The following is a 27827-nucleotide window of genomic DNA, read 5'->3' on the forward strand; positions in this document are numbered from 1 at the left end:
TCAAATGTTGCCGATCTCGAAATTAGCTTTTTCTGTCTTGCTGCAGAGCGTTTTTAGAACTTGTCCATGTTGTCGGATCCACTTGTTGGCGACTGTCGAGAAGAAGGGAAAACACACATTAATGTTATCAAAGAATCACACAATGTACAACATTTCACTGTGGCATGTAGGAAATACTTTAAACATAGAGTTTCATTAAATCCAACAGTTTACCAAAGCCAAACGAGCAGCCTATTTACTGTTTGAAAAACAACATAAAATTAACTTTCCTGTTAATTTATTAGGGAGGTATCAATTTTCGAGAATTTATTACATTTTCTAAAATGAAAGCTAGAACCCCCTCCAAAATACCTCAAATCATCGTATTGTTCAAAATGATTTATGTATATCAGGGCCAGTAAATGTTTTCCCACATGTCTGTATTATGATAAATCCATGTAGTTCATTTATGACTGTGATAGTATCGTCACATGAAGTCTGTCTTACTTGTTATACCAACTATTCATTCCACCCCGTAAAACTTGCAACAATAGTTAGAATACATGAATGTTTTTGTACCAACACAAAGCTATAATAATTTCACTTGTCAATTTCAACAATCTGTCTTCCTTTTAAGTATATAGAAACATTATTATACTGAACAATACTGTAGAGTTGTCCTTTTCCTTTGATGATGATTATTCTTTAACAGAAAAAAAAAAATTTAAAAAAAAGTTACTTACTCTATCGATCCTATTTTTTCCCGATTTTATTCAGTCCCCGAAAAAATTCGAAAAGCAGGACCAAGGGCAAAAATATTTACAGTATGTTTTGTTTATTGTAAATACAAATCTACAATTATTCAGAAAAATATTTCAGAAATAAAAGTAAATTTGAGGTAAATACATCAAAAATTTATAACACAAACAAGCTCATCAACACAAAACTAGATAGGTAATCCCTTGTTCAACCATTTCAATAATTTATGATAAGATAAATCGAGGTCATTGTCTTTTAACATGCCATAATACTGAGGTGATTATAAATAGCACAAAAACAGCAGTTCAAAGGTTATGCAAAAAATAAGCGTTCTTTACCACACCAATCACGAAGAGGATTTCAAACCGTCAAAACAAATAATTTTCTGTAATGACTTAAGAACATGTGTAATTGTTGACTATGCAAACAGTAATTTGATAGTACAATGTCTATTAGGAAACCTACAGGTCATTTACAGGTAAATACCTTACCCCATTTGGATCCTAAAAGTACCGGGCAGCCTGCATGCATCATTTTCCTATTTGCAGATCCGTTTGGCAGAGTGTTATACCAAAATACGGCAGATCCCTAGTGACATATTATATATACAACATATCAATAAAATACAGTCATGATAAGATATGTATTTAAGTTACCTTAAACGAAATGTCAAGTCAAATATTGCAATCGCCTTTTGTCCATCAAAACAATTGAAATTGAAACCCCAAAGCCAACATTGATTTTCGGAAATCTTCCACGAGAGAAGTTCAACGAAAATTACAAATGAAGCTGTGTCAAGAAGGACACCAAGAGTGAAAGATCAAGGGAGGTAAGAAGGGGAACCACAGTAAAGAAAGGTATATATAAATAGGTGTTGTGTTGGGAACAGACGATATATTGTGGCCTCTAGGTAAATTTAGTAGAAGTAAGATGTTAGACAGCAAAAAACCATACCAACTCGCCTCACATAAACCCGAAAGGCCGTCCTTAAATCACCCTAGCTGTTGATAGGTAAACAATACAAAACCAGGCCAAATCACCTCGCATATACCGGGAGGCCGTCCTTATATACCCCTAACTGTTGATTGGACTATAAACAATACAAAATAGACCAAATCACCTCACACAAGGAGGCCGTCCTTATATACCCCTAACTGTTGATTGGACTATAAACAATACAAAAACAGACCAAATCACCTCACACAAGGAGGCCGTCCTTATATACCCCTAACTGTTGATAGGTAAACAATACAAAACCAGGCCAAATCACCTCACACAAGGAGGCCGTCCTTATATACCCCTAACTGTTGATTGGACTATAAACAATACAAAAACAGACCAAATCACCTCACACAAGGAGGCCGTCCTTATATACCCCTAACTGTTGATTGGACTATAAACAATACAAAAACAGACCAAATCACCTCACACAAGGAGGCCGTCCTTATATACCCCTAACTATTGATAGGTAAACAATACAAAACCAGGTCCAATCACCTCACACACACAAGGAGGCCGTCCTTATATACCCCTAACTGTTGATAGGTAAACAATACAAAACCAGGCCCAATCACCTCACACACACAAGGAGGCCGTCCTTATATACCCCTAACTGTTGATGGGTAAACAATACAAAACCAGGCCCAATCACCTCACACAAACAAGGAGGCCTCCTTATATACCCCTAACTGTTGATGGGTAAACAATACAAACCAGATCAAATCACCTCACGCACACAAGGAGGCCGTCCTTATATACCCCTAACTGTTGATAGGTAAACAATACAAAACCAGGCCCAATCACCTCACACACACAAGGAGGCCGTCCTTATATACCCCTAACTGTTGATGGGTAAACAATACAAAACCAGGCCCAATCACCTCACACACACAAGGAGGCCGTCCTTATATACCCCTAGCTGTTGATAGGTAAACAATACAAAACCAGGCCCAATCACCTCACACACACAAGGAGGCCGTCCTTATATACCCCTAACTGTTGATAGGTAAACAATACAAAACCAGGCCCAATCACCTCACACACTCAAGGAGGCCGTCCTTATATACCTCTAACTGTTGATGGGTAAACAATACAAAACCAGGCCCAATCACCTCACACAAACAAGGAGGCCGTCCTTATATACCTCTAACTGTTGATGGGTAAACAATACAAACCAGATCAAATCACCTCACGCACACAAGGCCGCCGTCCTTATATACCCCTAACTGTTGATAGGTAAACAATACAAAACCAGGCCCAATCACCTCACACACACAAGGAGGCCGCCGTCCTTATATACCCCTAACTGTTGATGGGTAAACAATACAAAACCAGACCCAATCACCTCACACAAACAAGGAGGCCTCCTTATATACCCCTAACTGTTGATGGGTAAACAATGCAAACCAGATCAAATCACCTCACACACACAAGGAGGCCGTCCTTATATACCCCTAACTGTTGATAGGTAAACAATACAAAACCAGGCCCAATCACCTCACATACACAAGGAGGCCGTCCTTATATACCCCTAACTGTTGATTGGTAAACAATACAAACCAGATCAAATCACCTCACACACACAAGGAGGCCGTCATTATATACCCCTAACTGTTGATAGGTAAACAATACAAAACCAGGCCCAATCACCTCACACACACAAGGAGGCCGTCCTTATATACCCCTAACTGTTGATGGGTAAACAATACAAACCAGATCAAATCACCTCACACACACAAGGAGGCCGTCATTATATACCCCTAACTGTTGATAGGTAAACAATACAAAACCAGGCCCAATCACCTCACACACACAAGGAGGCCGCCGTCCTTATATACCCCTAACTGTTGATGGGTAAACAATACAAAACCAGACCCAATCACCTCACACAAACAAGGAGGCCTCCTTATATACCCCTAACTGTTATGGGTAAACAATGCAAACCAGATCAAATCACCTCACACACACAAGGAGGCCGTCCTTATATACCCCTAACTGTTGATAGGTAAACAATACAAAACCAAGCCCAATCACCTCACACACACAAGGAGGCCGTCCTTATATACCCCTAGCTGTTGATAGGTAAACAATACAAAACCAGGCCCAATCACCTCACACAAACATGGAGGCCTCCTTATATACCCCTAACTGTTGATTGGTAAACAATACAAACCAGATCAAATCACCTCACACACACACAAGGAGGCCGTCCTTATATACCCCTAACTGTTGATAGGTAAACGAAACAAACCAGGCCCAATCACCTCACATACACCGGGAGGCCGTCCTCATATGGCATTACTGTTGATATGATTTAAACAATATATAACCAGGCAAAATAAATAAATTATTCCTCGGAATGGCAATGATCATCTTTAGTAATATGATTTGTGTTATATAGAATCTTCATGTGAATATCTTTGTGCAAACTTATGATAAATTTTGTCTCCCATTAACAGTACCCTGATAAAAGCAAAGCCATTTCAGGTAAAGCTATTGTATGAAGTGCTGTTATACATAGATTTTTTGGACGTAGAAGTGTCCTTTGGAGATAAATCGATCTATAAATGAGACATGGAAAATATCAAACATTACCTCAGTTACTGGGACACGTGCCTTTAACAGCGGAAACACGGTGGCGCCACCTGCTGTCACAGAACTTAACTGCAGAGAAATTGACATCATAAAGCAACGACTTTTCAAAGAACGCCCCGCAATCTTATTTCGTTTTATCATTTTCACTCCTTTTCTACTGACGTAAGGCAAAATATCGTTTTTCAAAGTATTAATTCGCATTTCATTAAACTATATCTGTACTAAATATTGTAGATAAAAACAATATTTTGTGTGATTAATATTAAACAATTCATGTAGATAGAAGCTCCCTCATTCAAAGCAATAACAGCTGGTTTATCAAAGTATTTAGATTAATGTTTTAATCTTGATCTTCAACTCTGGAATATTTAACTTAATCCTAACATTTTCAGGCCAGAGATAAGCTGGTTCGGTGTAGAAGAATTCAAAGCCTGATATAAAGAATGAAATGTTTTAATTTTATCTTGTAATATCTTTATATGGTAAAACAGATCTCTGAATATATTCTGAGCGTAATGATGATTCAATATGAAAATTAAACTGTTTCTTGAATGATTGGTGTGGTGACCTAGTGTGAATGATTGGTGTGGTGACCTAGTGTGAATGATTGATGTGGTGACCTAGTGTGAATGATTGGTGTGGTGACCCAGTGTGAGTGATTGGTGTAGTGACCCAGTGTGAATGATTGGTGTAGTGACCCAGTGTGAATGATTGGTGTAGTGACCCAGTGTGAATGATTGGTGTAGTGACCCAGTGTGAATGATTGGTGTAGTGACACAGTGTGAATAATTGGTGTGGTGACCCAGTGTGAATGATTGGTGTAGTGACCCAGTGTGAATGATTGGTGTAGTGACCCAGTGTGAATGATTGGTGTAGTGACCCAGTGTGAATGATTGGTGTAGTGACCCAGTGTGAATGATTGGTGTAGTGACCCAGTGTGAATGATTGGTGTAGTGACCCAGTGTGAATGATTGGTGTAGTGACCCAGTGTGAATGATTGGTGTAGTGACCCAGTGTGAGTGATTGGTGTGGTGACCCAGTGTGAATGATTGGTGTAGTGACCCAGTGTGAGTGATTGGTGTAGTGACCCAGTGTGAGTGATTGGTGTAGTGACCCAGTGTGAATGATTGGTGTAGTGACCCAGTGTGAATGATTGGTGTAGTGACCCAGTGTGAATGATTGGTGTAGTGACCCAGTGTGAATGATTGGTGTAGTGACCCAGTGTGAATGATTGGTGTTGTGACCCAGTGTTAGTGATTGGTGTGGTGACCCAGTGTGAATGATTGGTGTAGTGACCCAGTGTGAATGATTGGTGTAGTGACCCAGTGTGAATGATTGGTGTAGTGATACAGTGTGAATGATTGGTGTAGTGACCTAGTGTGAATGATTGGTGTAGTGACCCAGTGTGAGTGATTGGTGTAGTGACCCAGTGTGAATGATTGGTGTAGTGACCCAGTGTGAATGATTGGTGTAGTGACCCAGTGTGAATGATTGGTGTTGTGACCCAGTGTGAATGATTGGTGTAGTGACCCAGTGTGAGTGATTGGTGTAGTGACCCAGTGTGAATGATTGAGTGTGGTGACCCAGTGTGAATGATTGGTGGAGTGACCCAGTGTGAATGATCGGTGTTGTGACCCAGTGTGATTGATTGGTGTGACCCATTGGTGTGTGAATGATTGGTGTGGTGACCCAGTGTGAATGATTGGTGTAGTGACCCAGTGTGAATGATTGGTGTAGTGACCCAGTGTGAATGATTGGTGTAGTGACCCAGTGTGAATGATTGGTGTAGTGACCCAGTGTGAGTGATTGGTGTAGTGACCCAGTGTGAATGATTGGTGTAGTGACCCAGTGTGAATGATTGGTGTAGTGACCCAGTGTGAATGATTGGTGTAGTGACCCAGTGTGAATGATTGGTGTAGTGACCCAGTGTGAATGATTGGTGTAGTGACCCAGTGTGAATGATTGGTGTAGTGACCCAGTGTGAATGATTGGTGTAGTGACCCAGTGTGAATGATTGGTGTAGTGACCCAGTGTGACCCATGATTGGTGTAGTGACCCAGTGTGAATGATTGGTGTAGTGACCCAGTGTGAATGATTAGTGTAGTGACCCAGTGTGAATGATTGGTGTACTGACCCAGTGTGAATGATTGGTGTAGTGACCCAGTGTGAATGATTGGTGTAGTGACCCAGTGTGAATGATTGGTGTAGTGACCCAGTGTGAATGATTGGTGTAGTGACCCAGTGTGAATGATTGGTGTAGTGACCCAGTGTGAATGATTGGTGTAGTGACCCAGTGTGAATGATTGGTGTAGTGACCCAGTGTGAATGATTGGTGTAGTGACCCAGTGTGAATGATTGGTGTAGTGACCCAGTGTGAATGATTGGTGTAGTGACCCAGTGTGAATGATTGGTGTAGTGATACAGTGTGAATGATTGGTGTAGTGACCCAGTGTGAATGATTGGTGTAGTGACCCAGTGTGAATGATTGGTGTAGTGACCCAGTGTGAATGATTGGTGTAGTGACCCAGTGTGAATGATTGGTGTAGTGACCCAGTGTGAGTGATTGGTATAGTGACCCAGTGTGAATGATTGGTGTAGTGACCCAGTGTGAATGATTGGTGTAGTGACCCAGTGTGAATGATTGGTGTAGTGACCCAGTGTGAATGATTGGTGTAGTGACCCAGTGTGAATGATTGGTGTAGTGACCCAGTGTGAATGATTGGTGTAGTGATCCAGTGTGAATGATTGGTGTAGTGACCCAGTGTGAATGATTGGTGTAGTGACCCAGTGTGAATGATTGGTGTAGTGACCCAGTGTGAATGATTGGTGTTGTGACCCAGTGTTAGTGATTGGTGTGGTGACCCAGTGTGAGTGATTGGTGTAGTGACCCAGTGTGAATGATTGATGTAGTGATACAGTGTGAATGATTGGTGTAGTGACCCAGTGTGAATGATTGGTGTAGTGACCCAGTGTGAATGATTGGTGTAGTGACCCAGTGTGATGACTAAATAGGCAAACATCTAGTAAAGTCACTTTTTTTGGCGGCTTAAATCTTCGTGGTTTTACCGAACGTATGCAGAAAGACGGACATGTTTTTCACTGAAATTTTAAATGGATGGGAAATTTAATTACACTGTTCCATTATTTTCTCGAAAACAACCACTGAACAGTTTAGGAAATGACATCTACCACAAATTTTCCATTTGATATAGTTTATCTTAAAGTAATATGCATGATATATATACTCACATAAAACATCCACGTGGCTATTCTGTCACCAGAATCGGTGACTTCCGCTACCTCAGGAATTCCATTGCTAACCCACAAAGGTTTACCCTATAAAGATGTCGTGATAATTCTGATTTAAGAATGCTATTTTTTCATTTTTTAAAATTTATATAAAAGTAGAAACCAACGAAGTAAGTATAATCAGGTAACATGCTATGCAGCTAGAAGTATTTCAGGAAACGTTTTAATAAACCGACGGCCGTTCTCAACGTAAACAAATGTTATTCTGGTAGAAAACCTTGACTATGTACATTAGATCTAGCATCTCTGTATTATGTAAACTTCTTCACAGAAGTGATGAGAAGAGGAGAGGAACAGTCACAAATATAATGGAATGGTACACATCTTATGTTCATTGAAACATCTGAGTATGAAGGACATTTATCATAAAAACATCTGAGTATGAAAGAGATTTATCATAAAACATCTGAGTATGAAGGAGATTTATCATAAAACATTTGAGTATGAAGGAGATTTATCATAAAACATCTGAGTATGAAGGAGATTTATCATAAAACATCTGAGTATGAAGGACATTTATCATAAAACATCTGAGTATGAAGGAGATTTATCATAAAACATCCGAGTATGAAGGAGATTTATCATAAAACATCTGAGTATGAAGGAGATTTATCATAAAACATCTGAGTATGAAGGAGATTTATCATAAAACATCTGAGTATGAAAGAGATTTACATCCGAGTATGAAGGAGATTTATCATAAAACATCTGAGTATGAAGGAGATTTATCATAAAACATCCGAGTATGAATGAGATTTATCATAAAACATCTGAGTATGAAGGAGATTTATCATAAAACATCTGAGTATGAAGGATATCCTTTCAGTGACATGTATACATTAACTACATTAACAGATGGTTTAAAATGAAACATTTTTGCAATTTTTATTTAATACAATGCGTTTATCTACAGATGAATATTTGAAATGTATTGATGAAACAGATCATGATGCTGAATTAATTAAATAATTGATTAACTAGTTTGTTATGTTATACTGAGGGGATTTATGTGTATATTTTAATGATACAAGGGTGAAACAGATAAACTTTCGAGAAAGAAAAAGTGAAATAGGATAATATTCGAAACACTTACTAAGTGATCGTTATGAGGACCGTATTCCCCGCTCACTCCATAATTAATCACCTAAAAGGGCAAATTACATTGTAAAAGTTTCACTATAAAAATAAACAGTCCTAATTAGACTGGGTGCGCTATCTTGGGTGATGTGAGATCATTATTGCCAAAAATTGTTAATTAATGTCACATGTATTAAATTATTCAAGCATATTGATGAAGCCGACCGATTTTCTAATTACTATCAGTTTTCAGATATTGGATGCAGCACAGATGTAAATAAATTAAAAACAACAACGAGATACCGACATGTCAACAAAATCTTGATTCAAATTCCAAACCGATGGGGCGATGACAAACTATGACAAAAAATACATGGAGACCCCATGGAAAAGTCAAAAGAAAATCAGACCAGGTGTTCCGAAAGGGCAAGTAGTTTATAGCAATCCGTAGCATTTTGTTACTAACTTGGTATCGTTCCACGCTGCTAAGATAATCGCGGAAGGTTGTGTCAAGCCCTGTGACGATGGCTATACGCCTGTTAAGACGAAGCAACGTTGGGTGGTCAGTATCTTTCAGCCAAGCTCTGAAGAAGCACAGGTTAAGTAAGTATTATTTCAATCGCCTCATATCAGATGTAAGATAAATAGAAGGTTGTGATTGTAGGATTTAAAAAAATAGAATAAAACTGCTACAAATACCTTCAAAATGATTTCTAAATAGGGACCAAAGTAAGTTTGATGATTTCCGCGGGAAAAAAATCCTTTATATTTGTCCAAACGTTTTGTTGAGTTACCGAGTAATACAGAATACTCTGAACATTTGATAAAGGAATGGCAACAATATTATAAGTTACAAATACAAAGATTGTACAAAAGACACAAGTTAATACTAATAAAGATTGTACAAAAGACACACAAGTTAATACTAATAAAGATTAATACAAAAGACACAAGTTAATACTAATAAAGATTGTACAAAAGACACACAAGTTAATACTAATAAAGATTGTACAAAAGACACAAGTTATACTAATAAAGATTGTACAAAAGACACAAGTTAATACTAATAAAGATTACAAAAGACACACAAGTTAATACTAAAAAGACACAAGTTAATACACAAGTTAATACTAAAGATTGTACAAAAGACACAAGTTAATACTAATAAAGATTGTACAAAAGACACAAGTTAATACTAATAAAGATTGTACAAAAACACAAGTTAAGACATAAAGTTAATACTAATAAAGATTGTACAAAAGACACAAGTTAATACTAATAAAGACAAAAGACACACAAGTTAATACTAATAAAGATTGTAGTTAATACTAATAAAGACAAAAGACACAAGTTAATACAAAAGACACAATAAAAGATACAAAAGACACACAAGTTAATACTAATAAAGATTGTACAAAAAACACAAGTTAATACTAATAAAGATTGTACAAAAGACACAAGTTAATACTAATAAAGATTGTACAAAAGACACACAAGTTAATACTAATAAAGATTGTACAAAAGACACACAAGTTAATACTAATAAAGATTGTACAAAAGACACACAAGTTAATACTAATAAAGATTTTACAAAAGACACAAGTTAATACTAATAAAGATTGTACAAAAGACACAAGTTAATACTAATAAAGATTGTACAAAAGACACACAAGTTAATACTAATAAAGATTGTACAAAAGACACAAGTTAATACTAATAAAGATTGTACAAAAGACACAAGATAATACTAATAAAGATTGTACAAAAGACACAAGTTAATACTAATAAAGATTGTACAAAAGACACAAGTTAATACTAATAAAGATTAATACAAAAGACACACAAGTTAATACTAATAAAGATTGTACAAAAGACACACAAGTTAATACTAATAAAGATTGTACAAAAGACACAAGTTAATACTAATAAAGATTGTACAAAAGACACAAGTTAATACTAATAAAGATTGTACAAAAGACACACAAGTTAATACTAATAAAGATTGTACAAAAGACACACAAGTTAATTAATAAAGATTGTACAAAAGACACAAGTTAATACTAATAAAGATTGTACAAAAGACACACAAGTTAATACTAATAAAGATTGTACAAAAGACACAAGTTAATACTAATAAAGATTGTACAAAAGACACACAAGTTAATACTAATAAAGATTGTACAAAAGACACAAGTTAATACTAATAAAGATTGTACAAAAGACACACAAGTTAATACTAATAAAGATTGTACAAAAGACACACAAGTTAATACTAATAAAGATTGTACAAAAGACACAAGTTAATACTAATAAAGATGTACAAAAGACACACAAGTTAATACAAAAGTACACACAAGTTAATACTAATAAAGATTGTACAAAAGACACAAGTTAATACTAATAAAGATTGTACAAAAGACACACAATTAATACTAATAAAGATTGTACAAAAGACACAAGTTAATACTAATAAAGATTGTACAAAAGACACAAGTTAATACTAATAAAGATTGTACAAAAGACACAAGTTAATACTAATAATACAAAAGATTGTACAAAAGACACAAGTTAATACTAATAAAGATTGTACAAAAGACACAAGTTAATACTAATAAAGATTGTACAAAAGACAAAAGACACAAGTTAATACTAATAAAGATTGTACAAAAGACACAAGTTAATACTAATAAAGATTGTACAAAAGACACACAAGTTAATACTAATAAAGATTGTACAAAAGACACAAGTTAATACTAATAAAGATACAAAAGACACAAGTACTAATAAAGAGTACAAAAGACACAAGTTAATACTAATAAAGATTGTACAAAAGACACACAAGTTAATACTAATAAAGATTGTACAAAAGACACACAAGTTAATACTAATAAAGATTGTACAAAAGACACACAAGTTAATACTAATAAAGATTGTACAAAAGACACAAGTTAATACTAATAAAGATTTTACAAAAGTCACACAAGTTAATACTAATAAAGATTGTACAAAAGACACACAAGTTAATACTAATAAAGATTGTACAAAAGACACACAAGTTAATACTAATAAAGATTGTACAAAAGACACACAAGTTAATACTAATAAAGATTGTACAAAAGACACACAAGTTAATACTAATAAAGATTGTACAAAAGACACAAGTTAATACTAATAAAGATTGTACAAAAGACACACAAGTTAATACTAATAAAGATTGTACAAAAGACACACAAGTTAATACTAATAAAGATTGTACAAAAGACACACAAGTTAATACTAATAAAGATTGTACAAAAGACACAAGTTAATACTAATAAAGATTGTACAAAAGACACACAAGTTAATACTAATAAAGATTGTACAAAAGACACACAAGTTAATACTAATAAAGATTGTACAAAAGACACAAGTTAATACTAATAAAGATTGTACAAAAGACACAAGTTAATACCTTTAATACAAAGATTGTACAAAAGACACACAAGTTAATACTAATAAAGATTGTACAAAAGACACACAAGTTACAAAAGACACAAGTTAATACTAATAAAGATTGTACAAAGTTAAATACTAAAAGATAAAGATTGTACAAAAGACACAAGTTAATACTAATACAAGATGTACAAAAGACACAAGTTAATACTAATAAAGATTGTACAAAAGACACACAAGTTAATACTAATAAAGATTGTACAAAAGACACAAGTTAATACTAATAAAGATTGTACAAAAGACACACAAGTTAATACTAATAAAGATTGTACAAAAGACACAAGTTAATACTAATAAAGATTGTACAAAAGACACAAGTTAATACTAATAAAGAGTACAAAAGACACAAGTTAATACTAATAAAGATTGTACAAAAGACACAAGTTAATACTAATAAAGATTGTACAAAAGACACAAGTTAATACTAATAAAGATTGTACAAAAGACACAAGTTAATACTAATAAAGATTGTACAAAAGACACAATTTAATACTAATAAAGATTGTACAAAAGACACAAGTTAATACTAATAAAGATTGTACAAAAGACACACAAGTTAATACTAATAAAGATTGTACAAAAGACTAATAAAGATTGTACAAAAGACACAAGTTAATACTAATAAAGATTGTACAAAAGACACAAGTTAATACTAATAAAGAGTACAAAAGACACAAGTTAATACTAATAAAGATTGTACAAAAGACACAAGTTAATACTAATAAAGATTGTACAAAAGACACACAAGTTAATACTAATAAAGATTGTACAAAAGACACAAGTTAATACTAATAAAGATTGTACAAAAGACACAAGTTAATACTAATAAAGATTGTACAAAAGACACACAAGTTAATACTAATAAAGATAGTACAAAAGACACACAAGTTAATACTAATAAAGATAGTACAAAAGACACACAAGTTAATACTAATAAAGATTGTACAAAAGACACACAAGTTAATACTAATAAAGATTGTACAAAAGACACAAGTTAATACTAATAAAGATTGTACAAAAGACACAAGTTAATACTAATAAAGATTGTACAAAAGACACACAAGTTAATACTAATAAAGATTGTACAAAAGACACAAGTTAATACTAATAAAGATTGTACAAAAGACACAAGTTAATACTAATAAAGATTGTACAAAAGACACACAAGTTAATACTAATAAAGATTGTACAAAAGACACAAGTTAATAGTAATAAAGATTGTACAAAAGACACACAAGTTAATACTAATAAAGATTGTACTAAAGACACAAGTTAATACTAATAAAGATTGTACAAAAGACACACACAAGTTAATACTAATAAAGATTGTACAAAAGACACAAGTTAATACTAATAAAGAGACAAAAGACACAAGTTAATACTAATACAAGTTAATATGTAATAAAGATTGTACAAAAGACACACAAGTTAATACACAAGTTAATACTAATAAAGATTGTACAAAAGACACACAAGTTAATACTAATAAAGATTGTACAAAAGACACACAAGTTAATACTAATAAAGATTGTACAAAAGACACACAAGTTAATACTAATAAAGATTGTACAAAAGACACACAAGTTAATACTAATAAAGATTGTACAAAAGACACACAAGTTAATACTAATAAAGATTGTACAAAAGTCACACAAGTTAATACTAATAAAGATTGTACAAAAGACACACAAGTTAATACTAATAAAGATTGTACAAAAGACACACAAGTTAATACTAATAAAGATTGTACAAAAGACACAAGTTAATACTAATAAAGATAAAGACACACAAGTTAATACTAATAAAGATTGTACAAAAGACACAAGTTAATACTAATAAAGATTGTACAAAAGACACAAGTTAATACTAATAAAGATAGTACAAAAGACACACAAGTTAATACTAATAGATACAAAAGACACAAGATAATGTACAAAAGACACACAAGTTAATACTAATAAAGATTGTACAAAAGACACAAGTTAATACTAATAAAGATTGTACAAAAGACACAAGTTAATACTAATAAAGATTGTACAAAAGACACAAGTTAATACTAATAAAGATTGTACAAAAGACACAAGTTAATACTAATAAAGATTGTACAAAAGACACAAGTTAATACTAATAAAGATTACAAAAGACACACAAGTTAATACTAATAAAGAGACACACAAGTTAATACTAATAAAGATTGTACAAAAGACACACAAGTTAATACTAATAAAGATTGTACAAAAGACACAAGTTAATACTAATAAAGATTGTACAAAAGACACACAAGTTAATACTAATAAAGATTGTACAAAAGACACAACAAGTACACAAGTTAATACTAATAAAGATTGTACAAAAGACACACAAGTTAATAAGATTGTACAAAAGACACACAAGTTAATACTAAAAAGACACACAAGTTAATACTAATAAAGATTGTACAAAAGACACAAGTTAATACTAATAAAGATTGTACAAAAGACACAAATTAATAGTAATAAAGATTGTACAAAAGACACACAAGTTAATACTAATAAAGATTGTACAAAAGAGTTAATACTAATAAAGAGACAAAAGACACAAGTTAATACTAATAAAGATTGTACAAAAGACACAAGTTAATACTAATAAAGATTGTACAAAAGACACAAGTTAATACTAATAAAGATACAAAAGACACAAGTTAATACTGATAAAGATTGTACAAAAGACACACAAGTTAATACTAATAAAGATTGTACAAAAGACACAAGTTAATATTAATAAAGATTGTACAAAAGACACACAAGTTAATACTAATAAAGATAGTACAAAAGACACACAAGTTAATACTAATAAAGATTGTACAAAAGACACACAAGTTAATACTAATAAAGATAGTACAAAAGACACAAGTTAATACTGATAAAGATAGTACAAAAGACACAAGTTAATACTAATAAAGATTGTACAAAAGACACACAAGTTAATACTAATAAAGATTGTACAAAAGACACAAGTTAATACTAATAAAGATTGTACAAAAGACACAAGTTAATAGTACCTTTAATAAAGATTGTACAAAAGACACACAAGTTAATAGCACCTTTTGATACAAAGATTGTACAAAAGACACACAAGTTAATAGCACCTTTTGATAATTAGATAAATTTCGCAATTTTCATACATCCGATGATTATAGAATAGCGTCAAGTACTTGATGTATTTTCTGAACCGTGTCACTATTCGAGTGAATTGGAACGTGGCAAGTAGGTCACGGCAAACCTCGGGGACTTAAAGTCCACCAGCAGTGTCTACCACTTATAAAAAGCATTATAATGCACCAGCATACTTACGTCTGACTGACTCGTGTGTTGGCCATGACGTGCAGTCCACGTCCAGAATAAATTTTTGAAAATGTGAACTGAAAACAAATTAACTACGTTTAAACCGATAATCATCAATACGATGTTTGTTTTAAAATTATAAATGACTAAAATGAATGATTTTATTTATTATTTTGAAAATGACTGATAAGTAATTCACTGATTTCAGGAAGATAATTGTAATCGGTTAAAAAGAAACAAATGAAATAGAATATAAAACTTACGGACTTTTCTCCGGCTGTACGTAAAAATTCAATCTCACTTTTAGAAATGATATTGTGGTAGATGACAATGATAGGTTTTAAGTGAACAATTTCTGCTTGAATCATGTCAAATAAAATCCGTGTTTTCTTCAAGAAACACTTTAATTTGGCTTGCATTTTCGTGGACTGAAATAAATGAACATAACAAATTAAACACCATATGTCTTCAATACTATTTCAGCAATATTTCCCCATATAAATTATGCATATCTATGCTCTGCTGCAGAAGTAGATTTAAGCATTGAGTGATCTGTAGATTGTATCTATTGTCCATACAGATGTTGAAGATTCCAACACTAACATAAGGGGGATATCATGAACGCTTACAATATTATCAACAATTTTTCATGATAGCAAAGTCACCACTGGGATATTTGACACTCATATAGGACCTAGAACGAGAGGCAACTCACAAAACCCACTGAAAAAAAAATACTGCAGGTTGGATATCCGCAAATACTCGATTGCATCCGGCATTGTCGGTGTGTGGAACAACTTAATGGACTCGGTTGTATATATATATATATATATATATATATATTATAATGTATGTATATATAATATTATAATAAACCATTATGATAATTATGATATAGATAACTACACTTCCGGTATTAATTTTAAATAATTTCATTTGCCCGTCACCATCCATGATCACAACACTAGACAGTCATTACAATAACGAAACTAAAATTAGAACTGGTTCCGTTGTATTGTGACGTCATAATACTTTTGCCGGTCATTCCATATTTTAACTGTTCATATATTGGTTTTACTCCAACACATAAGATGAAACTCTCGTTCCATATATATTTTTTACAAATATTGTTTTCTGAATATATGACGTTATGTTGGTTAACAATTGGAGATATAAATATACCTTCAATGGTCCACGACACAGCGCCTCATATGTAGTCTGGTATTTGTCGGTAGGCTTTGGAGGACGTAAGTCATCACGGGGTGTTCCTGAGGGCAGTGCAGCTGTGCGGGTTTTATAAAATTTGTAATTGCTTCCTCTTTCAGTTGGATCTACACAAAGTGAAATAAAACTACAGTGATCTCCGGCAGCCGTGGTGATAACACAACAAACAATTTTAACAAAAGTGGAGACAACTGGAAGATTTTTATCATAAATAAAGCAGGACAATTTTTTTTATAAGGAGTGAGTATTTATAAAGATTAATTAGTTAAATAGTTCAACATCACTTTCAGCAAATTTGCTCTTAAAATAATGCGATACTTCAATATAATTTAGAGATACACTTGTGAAACACCAGGTTCAATGACATATTGTTCCTCGGTGTCAGTCTTCTTTTAAGAGAGAGAGAGAGAGAGAGAGAGAGAGAGAGAGAGAGAGAGAGCAACAAAACTTTAGCTTGAACTTGAATATGGATGTCCTTATTTGATTTTGTTTCCATTATGGAATATAGACTCGACACATATATAATGTAGACAAAGTTAGAATATACACAATTATACAATAAAGACACAGACAGAATATAGATGCAGATAGAATATAGACACAGATAGAATATAGACACAGTTAGAATATAGACACAGACAGAATATAGACACAGAAAGAATATAGACACAGTTAGAATATAGACACATATAGAATATAGACACAGTTAGTATATAGACACAGATAGAATATAGACACAGACAGAATATAGACACAGATAGAATATAGACACAGACAGAATATAGACACATATAGAATATAGACACATATAGAATATAGACACAGACAGAATATAGACACAGAAAGAATATAGACACAGTTAGAATATAGACACAGACAGAATATAGACACAGATAGAAAATAGACACAGACAGAATATAGACACAGTTAGAATATAGACACAGATAGAATATAGACACAGTTAGTATATAGACACAGATAGAATATAGACACAGATAGAATATAGACACAGTTAGAATATAGACACAGACAGAATATAGACACAGATAGAATATAGACACAGATAGAATATAGACACAGATAGAATATAGACACAGACAGAATATAGACACAGACAGAATATAGACACAGATATAGACACAATATAGACACAGAATATAGACACAGATAGAATATAGACACAGATAGAATATAGACACAGATATGATATAGACACAGACAGAATATAGACACAGACAGAATATAGACACAGATAGAATATAGACACCTAATATAGACACAGACAGAATATAGACACTGATAGAATATAGACAAAGACAGAATATAGACACAGACAGAATATAGACACAGTTAGTATATAGACACAGACAGAATATAGACACAGTTAGTATATAGACACAGATAGAATATAGACACAGACAGAATATAGACACAGACAGAATATAGACACAGATAGACAATAGACACAGATATGATATAGACACAGACAGAATATAGACACTGATAGAATATAGACACAGATAGAATATAGACACAGATAGAATATAGATAGATAGAATATAGACACAGATAGAATATAGACACAGATAGAATATAGACACAGTTAGAGTATAGACACAGATAGAATATAGACACTGATAGAATATAGACACAGATAGAATATAGACACAGATAGAATATAGAAACAGACAGAATATAGACACAGACAGAATATAGAAACAGACAGAATACAGACACATATATGATATAGACACAGACAGAATATAGACACAGATAGAAAATAGACACAGTTAGTATATAGACACAGACAGAATATAGAAACAGATAGAATATATAGAATATAGACACAAAGACACAGATAGAATATAGATGCAGATAGAATATTGACACAGACAGAATATAGACACAGATAGAACATAGACACAGGCAGAATATAGACACAGTTAGAATATAGACACAGATAGAATAGAATATAGACACATATAGAATATAGACACAGTTAGAATATAGACACAGATAGAATATAGACACAGAAGAATATAGACACAGATAGAATATAGACACACAGAATATAGAATATATAGATATAGACACAGAATATAGACACAGTTAGAATATAGACACAGATAGAATATAGACACAATTAGAATATAGACACATATAGAATATAGACACAGTTAGAATATAGACACAGACAGAATATAAACACAGATAGAATATAGACACAGTTAGAATATAGACACAGATAGAATATAGACACATATAGGGTATAGACACAGTTAGTATATAGATACAGTTAGAATATAGGCCTGATAGAATATAGATACTGACAGAATATAGACACAGTTAGAATATAGACACATATAGAATATAGAATATAGACACAGATAGAATATAGACACATATAGACACAGATAGAATATAGACACAGATAGAATATAGACACAGATAGAATATAGACACAGATAGAATATAGACACAGATAGAATATAGACACAGACAGAATATAGACACAGACAGAATATAGACACAGATAGAATATAGACACAGATAGAATATAGACACAGTTAGAATATAGACACATATAGAATATAGACACAGATAGACAATAGACACAGATATTCACAGACAGAATATAGACACAGTTAGAATATAGACACAGTTAGAATATAGACACAGATAGAATATAGACACAGTTAGAATATAGACACAGATATGATATAGACACAGACAGAATATAGACACAGATATGATGTAGACACAGACAGAATATAGACACAGATAGAATATAGACACAGATAGAATAAAGACACAGACAGAATATAGACACAGACAGAATATAGACACAGATAGAATATAGACACAGATAGAATATAGACACAGTTAGAATATAGACACAGACAGAATATAGACACAGATAGAATATAGACACAGATAGAATATAGACACAGATAGACAATAGACACAGACAGAATATAGACACAGACAGAATATAGACACTGATGAATATAGACACAGACAGAATATAGACACAGACAGAATATAGACACAGATAGAATATAGACACAGATAGAATATAGACACAGTTAGTACATAGACACAGTTAGAATATAGACACATAATATAGACACAGATAGAATATAGAATATAGACACAGATAGAATATAGACACAGATAGAATATAGACACAGTTAGAATATATATACACACAGACACAGTTAAAATATAGAATATAGACACACAGAATATAGACACAGATAGAATATAGACACAGATAGAATATAGACACAGATAGAATATAGACACATATAGACACATAGAATATAGACACAGATAGAATATAGAATATATACACAGACAGAATACAGATATATAAACACAGATAGAATATAGACACAGAGAGAATATAGACACAGATAGAATATAGACACAGATAGAATATAGACACAGTTAGAATATAGACACAGATAGAATATAGACACAGATAGAATATAGACACAGATAGAATATAGACACAGACAGAATATAGAATGTAGACACATAGAATATAGACACAGTTAGAATATAGACACATATAGAATATAGACACAGACAGAATATAGACACAGAGAGAATATAGAAACAGACAGAATATAGACACAGATATGATATAGACACAGACAGAATATAGACACAGATAGAATATAGACACAGACAGAATATAGACAAATATAGTATATAGACACAGACAGAATATAGACACAGATAGAATATAGACACAGACAGAATATAGACACAGATAGAATATACACACAGACAGAATATAGACACAGATAGAATATAGACACAGTACACAGATAGAATATAGAATATAGACACAGAATATAGAATATAGATACAGACATAATATAGACAAAGATAGAATATAGACACAGATAGAATAAAGACACAGACAGAATATAGACACAGATAGAATATAGACACCGAATATAGACACAGACAGAATATAGACACTGATAAAATATAGACACAGACAGAATATAGACACTGATAGAATATAGTTCCTCTGTCAATGACATATTTTGTATGTTTGACCTTATTTACGTCCGTGATGCTGACATAGACCTTTCTTAAGGGTTTAACATTAGATCATAATTACATGGAATACTAGGTATGATATTTGCAGAAAATGAATGTTTATGTCTACGTCTATATTTAAAGACGAAATGCAAGTCATATGCTCTTTTCGTTCAATCTCGTACAGTGATAAAGAAAACAACATCGCTAGGTTTAGAAATCAGATGTCTTATCTCAGAACTAAATGTAAATGAATACGACCTAGATCTTAGAATCATAACAAACCATACCTAATTTTTCTAGAACTTCAACTGCTTTCCATGGCATTCCAGCCTGAAAACGAAAAAAACACACAAACAAGCAAGCAAAAAAACAAATTAACAAAACCAAACAAATAAATAAAAAGGGACAAAACCGTTAATGTAATTCGGTTAAAAGATGGGATCATTTTTAAAAAATACAATTTTATACTTGAAAATTTAGATGCTTGGCACTACTGACGAATCCTGTGTGGACGAAACAGCTTTATGATGTAGCATCACTGACAAATCCTGTAAAGGCGAAACAGCTGCATGATGCAGTTAAATTAATTATCTAGCTCTGCTGTGGCTAATTCTTAACCCGTATTAAAAGGTCGCCTCCACGTGTCTTTAGTAAATATTCTCATCAAACTGGAATTTGATTTTTGTTGCTTAGTAATATTAACTTTACATGGCATGTATCCCATCAAACATCTGCAGTACCTCTTAAAATATTAGTAAATCATTCCTTTTGTGTAACTGATATTCTTGCGGGATTAATACTTTTTATGTCACTAGTAACACTGATAACACTTTTCTCGTCCCTGATCGAACAGTTTCATTAATGATTGCTGAAAAAGACCATTTCTCTCCGATTAATGGTCAACAATTTATTTCAACACAGTAAAATCAGTCTAAACATACCTATTTTATTTACAATAAAACTAAATAAATAAGAAATGCAATATTACATCATCAACAGTGTACCAACCTGGTAATATGCAGATGCCAGTGTTTTGCGTAAGATTTTCTCCTCAAACTTTGTCTCTAGAGTTAACTCCCCTTTACCATTAGCCTCCAATAATGACGTCATCCAGGTTATAGCGTCAAAATACATGCCCATAGTTATTGATTCTTTAGCAACTACTAACATTTCCCGCCAAGACAGAGGGTCTGTTTTCTCATTAAGTATTGTGCCGTTGAAAAGTTGTGGCAGATCTAGTTGGTAGACTCGCCAGATTCGGAGTAGTCCTCGAACTGCCCCAAGGATGTCACGTTTTGTTGGCCAACTGTTAACAACGTTCCCAGCAATCTTCTTCGATATCCGTAAATCTTGAACATAATACAACAGTTTAATTTCTCCCCGGTTTCAATGTATGAAAAGAAACATGGCTGACACACTGTAGTCATTTCATTGGATCTTTAGTTATGATTACTATTTAATTACGACAATATTCACTTGACAATATTCAATATTGAAAAATTATCATTGATTGATGTGAATTAACAAAGGCATCGAAAGCATCATGGATTTGCAGTAGAGGTACAGCCGAACCTCGTTATCCCGAACTCTTACAACTCGAAAACTCGTTAAATTTGAAGTTTTTCGTCGGTTCCTGCCGAACTTTTTCATGAACGTTCTGAAATCCTTAAGTCAGAATGTTTTAGAATATATGATACATTAAACCTACAGTCAAACATCGCGATTTGAAAGTCGATATGACTTCGAGTTATCCGAGTATTTTATTTGAATAAAATCGAATGTTTGAAGATTAGTTTGGCAGGGACAGGTGAAATAACTCGAATTAAATTGGGCCTTCGAGTCATACGAGTTCGGGATAACGAGATTCGACTATACCTGGTATGAGACGTGGAAATTCAATAATAGCTACTCGGACATGTATCTTAGGCGACAAAATTTGAGCGCTGTAATGCCAACATTTATAAATACATCGGTGCCCTTAAAACTACGGGTCCGTATATATACTGTGTTTGGTAAGTACATCAACGACGGCTAGAGGCTTACATCGGTTCTAAGACATGCAACTAGACAACACTCTTTACAAAAATATTGCAAAGACGCTTAACTATTTATAAACGATCCGGATCTTTCGAGTGCTTAACATTTAGGTAATACCAAATGCCTTTGTCTCTTGACTGATAACGTCAGCGATCAACAAATGATATATACTTACATTAAGTACAGATTTAGTCAGAGTTTATTGTGAAGGATTTCATTTATGTTTAAAGAGAAGAAATAGTTAGATTTCTTTTTTCCCCCATTTTTTTAATTTCGGTTATTTTTTGTAATACTTAAAATTAGACTAATCACAAAATTTGAACACTTTTTGCGATAATGATTATCAGCTTCAAACTAATACTGGTCAACACTGTCCTTGATCGGAGGTAGCCGTGTTTATTACGTGACCTTTCGGAACCTCGTTTTAACTCGCTGCTTTGTTGTGATTTCTAAATTTGCACGTGCAAAGACATTGTTAACACTCTGCGAACCACAGTAATTATACATTTTTTTAAAATTTAATAATTAACAGATTAGTGCAGAACTTTTTAACAGATGTTTAAATGGCATTATGTTTTTTGCATCAATTTTGAAATGGAGATCTAACCAATTAGTGAAGCGAAAAAACATGCCTAACTAGACATGCGTACGTCCGGAAAAACATGCCTAACTAGACATGCGTACGTCCGGAAAAACATGCCTAACTAGACATGCGTACGTCCGGAAAAACATGCCTAACTAGACATGCGTACGTCCGGAAAAACATGCCTAACTAGACATGCGTACGTCCGGAAAAACATGCCTAACTAGACATGCGTACGTCCGGAAAAACATGCCTAACTAGACATGTGTACGTCCGGAAAAACATGCCTAACTAGACATGTGTACGTCCGGAAAAACATGCCTAACTAGACATGTGTACGTCCGGAAAAACATGCCTAACTAGACATGTGTACGTCCGGAAAAACATGCCTAACTAGACATGCGTACGCCCGGAAAAACATGCCTAACTAGACATGTGTACGTCCGGAAAAACATGCCTAACTAGACATGCGTACGTCCGGAAAAACATGCCTAACTAGACATGCGTACGTCCGGAAAAACATGCCTAACTAGACATGCGTACGTCCGGAAAAACATGCCTAACTAGACATGCGTACGCCCGGAAAAACATGCCTAACTAGACATGCGTACGCCCGGAAAATCATGCCTAACTAGACATGCGTACGCCCGGAAAAACATGCCTAACTAGACATGCGTACGCCCGGAAAATCATGCCTAACTAGACATGCGTACGCCCGGAAAATCATGCCTAACTAGACATGCGTACGCCCGGAAAATCATGCCTAACTAGACATGCGTACGCCCGGAAAAACATGCCTAACTAGACATGCGTACGCCCGGAAAAACATGCCTAACTAGACATGCGTACGCCCGGAAAAACATGCCTAACTAGACATGCGTACGCCCGGAAAAACATGCCTAACTAGACATGCGTACGCCCGGAAAAACATGCCTAACTAGACATGCGTACGCCCGGAAAAACATGCCTAACTAGACATGCGTACGCCCGGAAAAACATGCCTAACTAGACATGCGTACGCCCGGAAAAACATGCCTAACTAGACATGTGTACGCCCGGAAAAACATGCCTAACTAGACATGCGTACGCCCGGAAAAACATGCCTAACTAGACATGCGTACGCCCGGAAAAACATGCCTAACTAGACATGCGTACGCCCGGAAAAACATGCCTAACTAGACATGTGTACGCCCGGAAAAACATGCCTAACTAGACATGCGTACGCCCGGAAAAACATGCCTAACTAGACATGCGTACGCCCGGAAAAACATGCCTAACTAGACATGCGTACGCCCGGAAAAACATGCCTAACTAGACATGCGTACGCCCGGAAAAACATGCCTAACTAGACATGCGTACGCCCGGAAAAACATGCCTAACTAGACATGCGTACGCCCGGAAAAACATGCCTAACTAGACATGCGTACGCCCGGAAAAACATGCCTAACTAGACATGCGTACGCCCGGAAAAACATGCCTAACTAGACATGCGTACGCCCGGAAAAACATGCCTAACTAGACATGCGTACGCCCGGAAAAACATGCCTAACTAGACATGCGTACGCCCGGAAAAACATGCCTAACTAGACATGCGTACGCCCGGAAAAACATGCCTAACTAGACATGCGTACGCCCGGAAAAACATGCCTAACTAGACATGCGTACGCCCGGAAAAACATGCCTAACTAGACATGCGTACGCCCGGAAAAACATGCCTAACTAGACATGCGTACGCCCGGAAAAACATGCCTAACTAGACATGCGTACGCCCGGAAAAACATGCCTAACTAGACATGCGTACGCCCGGAAAAACATGCCTAACTAGACATGCGTACGCCCGGAAAAACATGCCTAACTAGACATGCGTACGCCCGGAAAAACATGCCTAACTAGACATGCGTACGCCCGGAAAAACATGCCTAACTAGACATGCGTACGCCCGGAAAAACATGCCTAACTAGACATGCGTACGCCCGGAAAAACATGCCTAACTAGACATGCGTACGCCCGGAAAAACATGCCTAACTAGACATGCGTACGCCCGGAAAAACATGCCTAACTAGACATGCGTACGCCCGGAAAAACATGCCTAACTAGACATGCGTACGCCCGGAAAATCACGAACGAAGCAGCGTCTATGTCAACAAATGAGAGTATCTAGGAATAAAATCGAACATAACTTAATGTAAGAGCTATTACCAGTTACAGCATAAGTTTCCAGACAGTCGTCGCAGAATACTTCATCAAACACATGCTCCCAGTCGTCAGTCACCCTGAGTAACAGTCGGAGAACATTGACTGGGTGACCAACCCATCGTCCAGCATCAGTAACCGTTGAACGTTGTTTGTGAACATATTCAATAAACCTAAATGTTATCAAGAAAAACAAGGATGTATTGATTGCGTTAAGCACGTTTATTAGAGACGGCGACAGGGAGGAACTAATAACACATAGAGTTCTCTTCTTAAAATGTTTATAATGGATTGGGAAAAAATTGAATATTTCCACAGGAGTGTCTTTTCATATCATATTTTTGTTTATTTAAATCCAGGCGGTTACATTTTAGAGGGGAGATGTATATGGTCAACACTTATAATTGTGATGACAAATCAGAATTTTCTGAAGAAGTCACACCCCTTTAAGGTTTTATTGTAGGACCTACTCTAATGACAATAGGGACAAAGTGTCGATCGAGTTATCCGATAGCAGACAGAAAAGAAAGAACAATACAGAGAGTACTTTTTATACCGAACTATCATTTATTTCATTTTTTAAAATTCAATTTTATACCAAAACTAGAGATATTACTTATTTACTAAACTTAACCATATTGCAAAATTTAATTCGATATTTTCTGATATTGCTCAATATTATAGGATGTTTTGTGTTATTGTTCAATAATATAGGATATTTTGTGGTATTGTTCAATGTTATAGGATGTTTTGTGTTATTGTTCAATATTATAGGATATTTTGTGGTATTGTTCAATGTTATAGGATGTTTTGTGTTATTGTTCAATATTATAGGATGTTTTGTGTTATTGTCAATATTATAGGATATTATTATAGGATGTTTTGTGTTATTGTTCAATATTATAGTTCAATGATATTTTGTGTTATTGTTCAATGTTATAGGATATTTGTGTGGTATTGTTCAATGTTATATGTTTTGTGGATGTTTTGTGTTATTGTTCAATAATATAGGATATTTTGTGGTATTGTTCAATGTTATAGGATGTTTTGTGTTATTGTTCAATATTATAGGATGTTTTGTGTTATTGTTCAATATTTAGGATATTTTGGATGTTCAATTTTGTGTGTTATTGTTCAATATTATAGGATGTTTTGTGTTATTGTTCAATATTATAGGATGTTTTGTGTTATTGTTCAATATTATAGGATATTTTGTGTTATTGTTCAATATTATAGGATGTTTTGTGTTATTGTTCAATATTATAGGATATTTTGTGTTATTGTTCAATATTATAGGATGTTTTGTGTTATTGTTCAATGTTATAGGATATTTTGTGTTATTGTTCAATATTATAGGATGTTTTGTGTTATTGTTCAATATTATAGGATGTTTTGTGTTATTGTTCAATTTATAGGATGTTTTGTGTTATTGTTCAATAATATAGGACATTTTGTGTTATTGTTCAATATTATAGGATGTTTTGTGTTATTACCCTTAATATTGTACAATAATTTGTCATACTGATCAGAGTTTTACAGACATGGTGACACTGTGCAGCGTTACATAAATACATAGTAATATTTGTTTACTTTTATACCTGTAGATTTGAGTATATAAGTGATACTATCCTACATCAGGCCCACTGCGTACAGCAAACAACGTGTCATTGTGTTCATACATAATCGATCGGGAACATTCTATAAATTATTAAGAACAGATGCGGTCTGCCGGATATCAGCATGCTGTATTGAGAGAGTATCTGGTGTTAAAGGGATCCACCGTGTCTTTATACTGAATGAAAGGCTGACATTGTCTGAAATTTGTGTTGCTATCATACAAAACAAAAATAGACTGTAACGATTTAGAATTGTATGGCAGTATTACTAAGCAAATCAGCTTTACCGTTATGCAGAACGGTTTGAAAACTTTTTTATCCCGTACTCAATAGATAGATATTAAATATAACAAGCAAAAATTTAAGTACGAGTGTATATATATATAATGCTCACTTTGTGATGTTGTCACCCACGTGTGTTCCATTCTTCTCACTAATTTCTGCGTACCTCTTCAGAGCGCGTGCGAGGCGCCCCTCTTCTTCATATAACGTCTCGACTCGCTGTATAGACGAGAACACTTCACCTTGGATCATTCTGATACATGTCCAAAATATTGCTAACAAACAAAACTTCATTTCCAT

General features: G+C 34.1%; 1 protein-coding gene across 1 annotated transcript; it reads right to left on the reverse strand.

The window, feature by feature from the left end:
* LOC132564183 (prolyl 4-hydroxylase subunit alpha-3-like) lies at positions 1-27827 on the reverse strand. Its single transcript, XM_060228856.1, has 13 exons — positions 27640-27827; positions 25636-25802; positions 21825-22165; positions 21104-21146; positions 16716-16864; positions 15797-15961; positions 15543-15610; positions 9185-9302; positions 8735-8785; positions 7582-7668; positions 4333-4401; positions 1230-1326; positions 1-92 (listed from the first exon to the last, which is right to left on the reverse strand). Exons 1-13 carry the CDS (start codon positions 27825-27827, stop codon positions 1-3), a joined length of 1635 nt encoding a protein of 544 aa, XP_060084839.1.

This window comes from Ylistrum balloti, unplaced genomic scaffold, assembly GCF_031769215.1.
Source record: "Ylistrum balloti isolate Yb309-2 unplaced genomic scaffold, AGI_CSIRO_Ybal_v1 Utg372036, whole genome shotgun sequence".
Lineage (NCBI taxonomy): Eukaryota > Metazoa > Mollusca > Bivalvia > Pectinida > Pectinidae > Ylistrum > Ylistrum balloti.

What these genes read in the sequence shown, in the direction of transcription:
- LOC132564183 (XM_060228856.1), bottom strand. Translation starts at nt 27,827, where the DNA reads ATGGAAATGAAGTTTTGTTTGTTAGCAATATTTTGGACATGTATCAGA. An exon ending in AACACACGAGTCAGTCAGAC is followed by an intron (nt 9,303 to 15,542) that starts GTAAGTATGCTG and finishes GTGCTTCTTCAG; the next exon opens with AGCTTGGCTGAAAGATACTG. An exon ending in ACTTTTAGGATCCAAATGGG is followed by an intron (nt 93 to 1,229) that starts GTAAGGTATTTA and finishes TCTTCTCGACAG; the next exon opens with TCGCCAACAAGTGGATCCGA.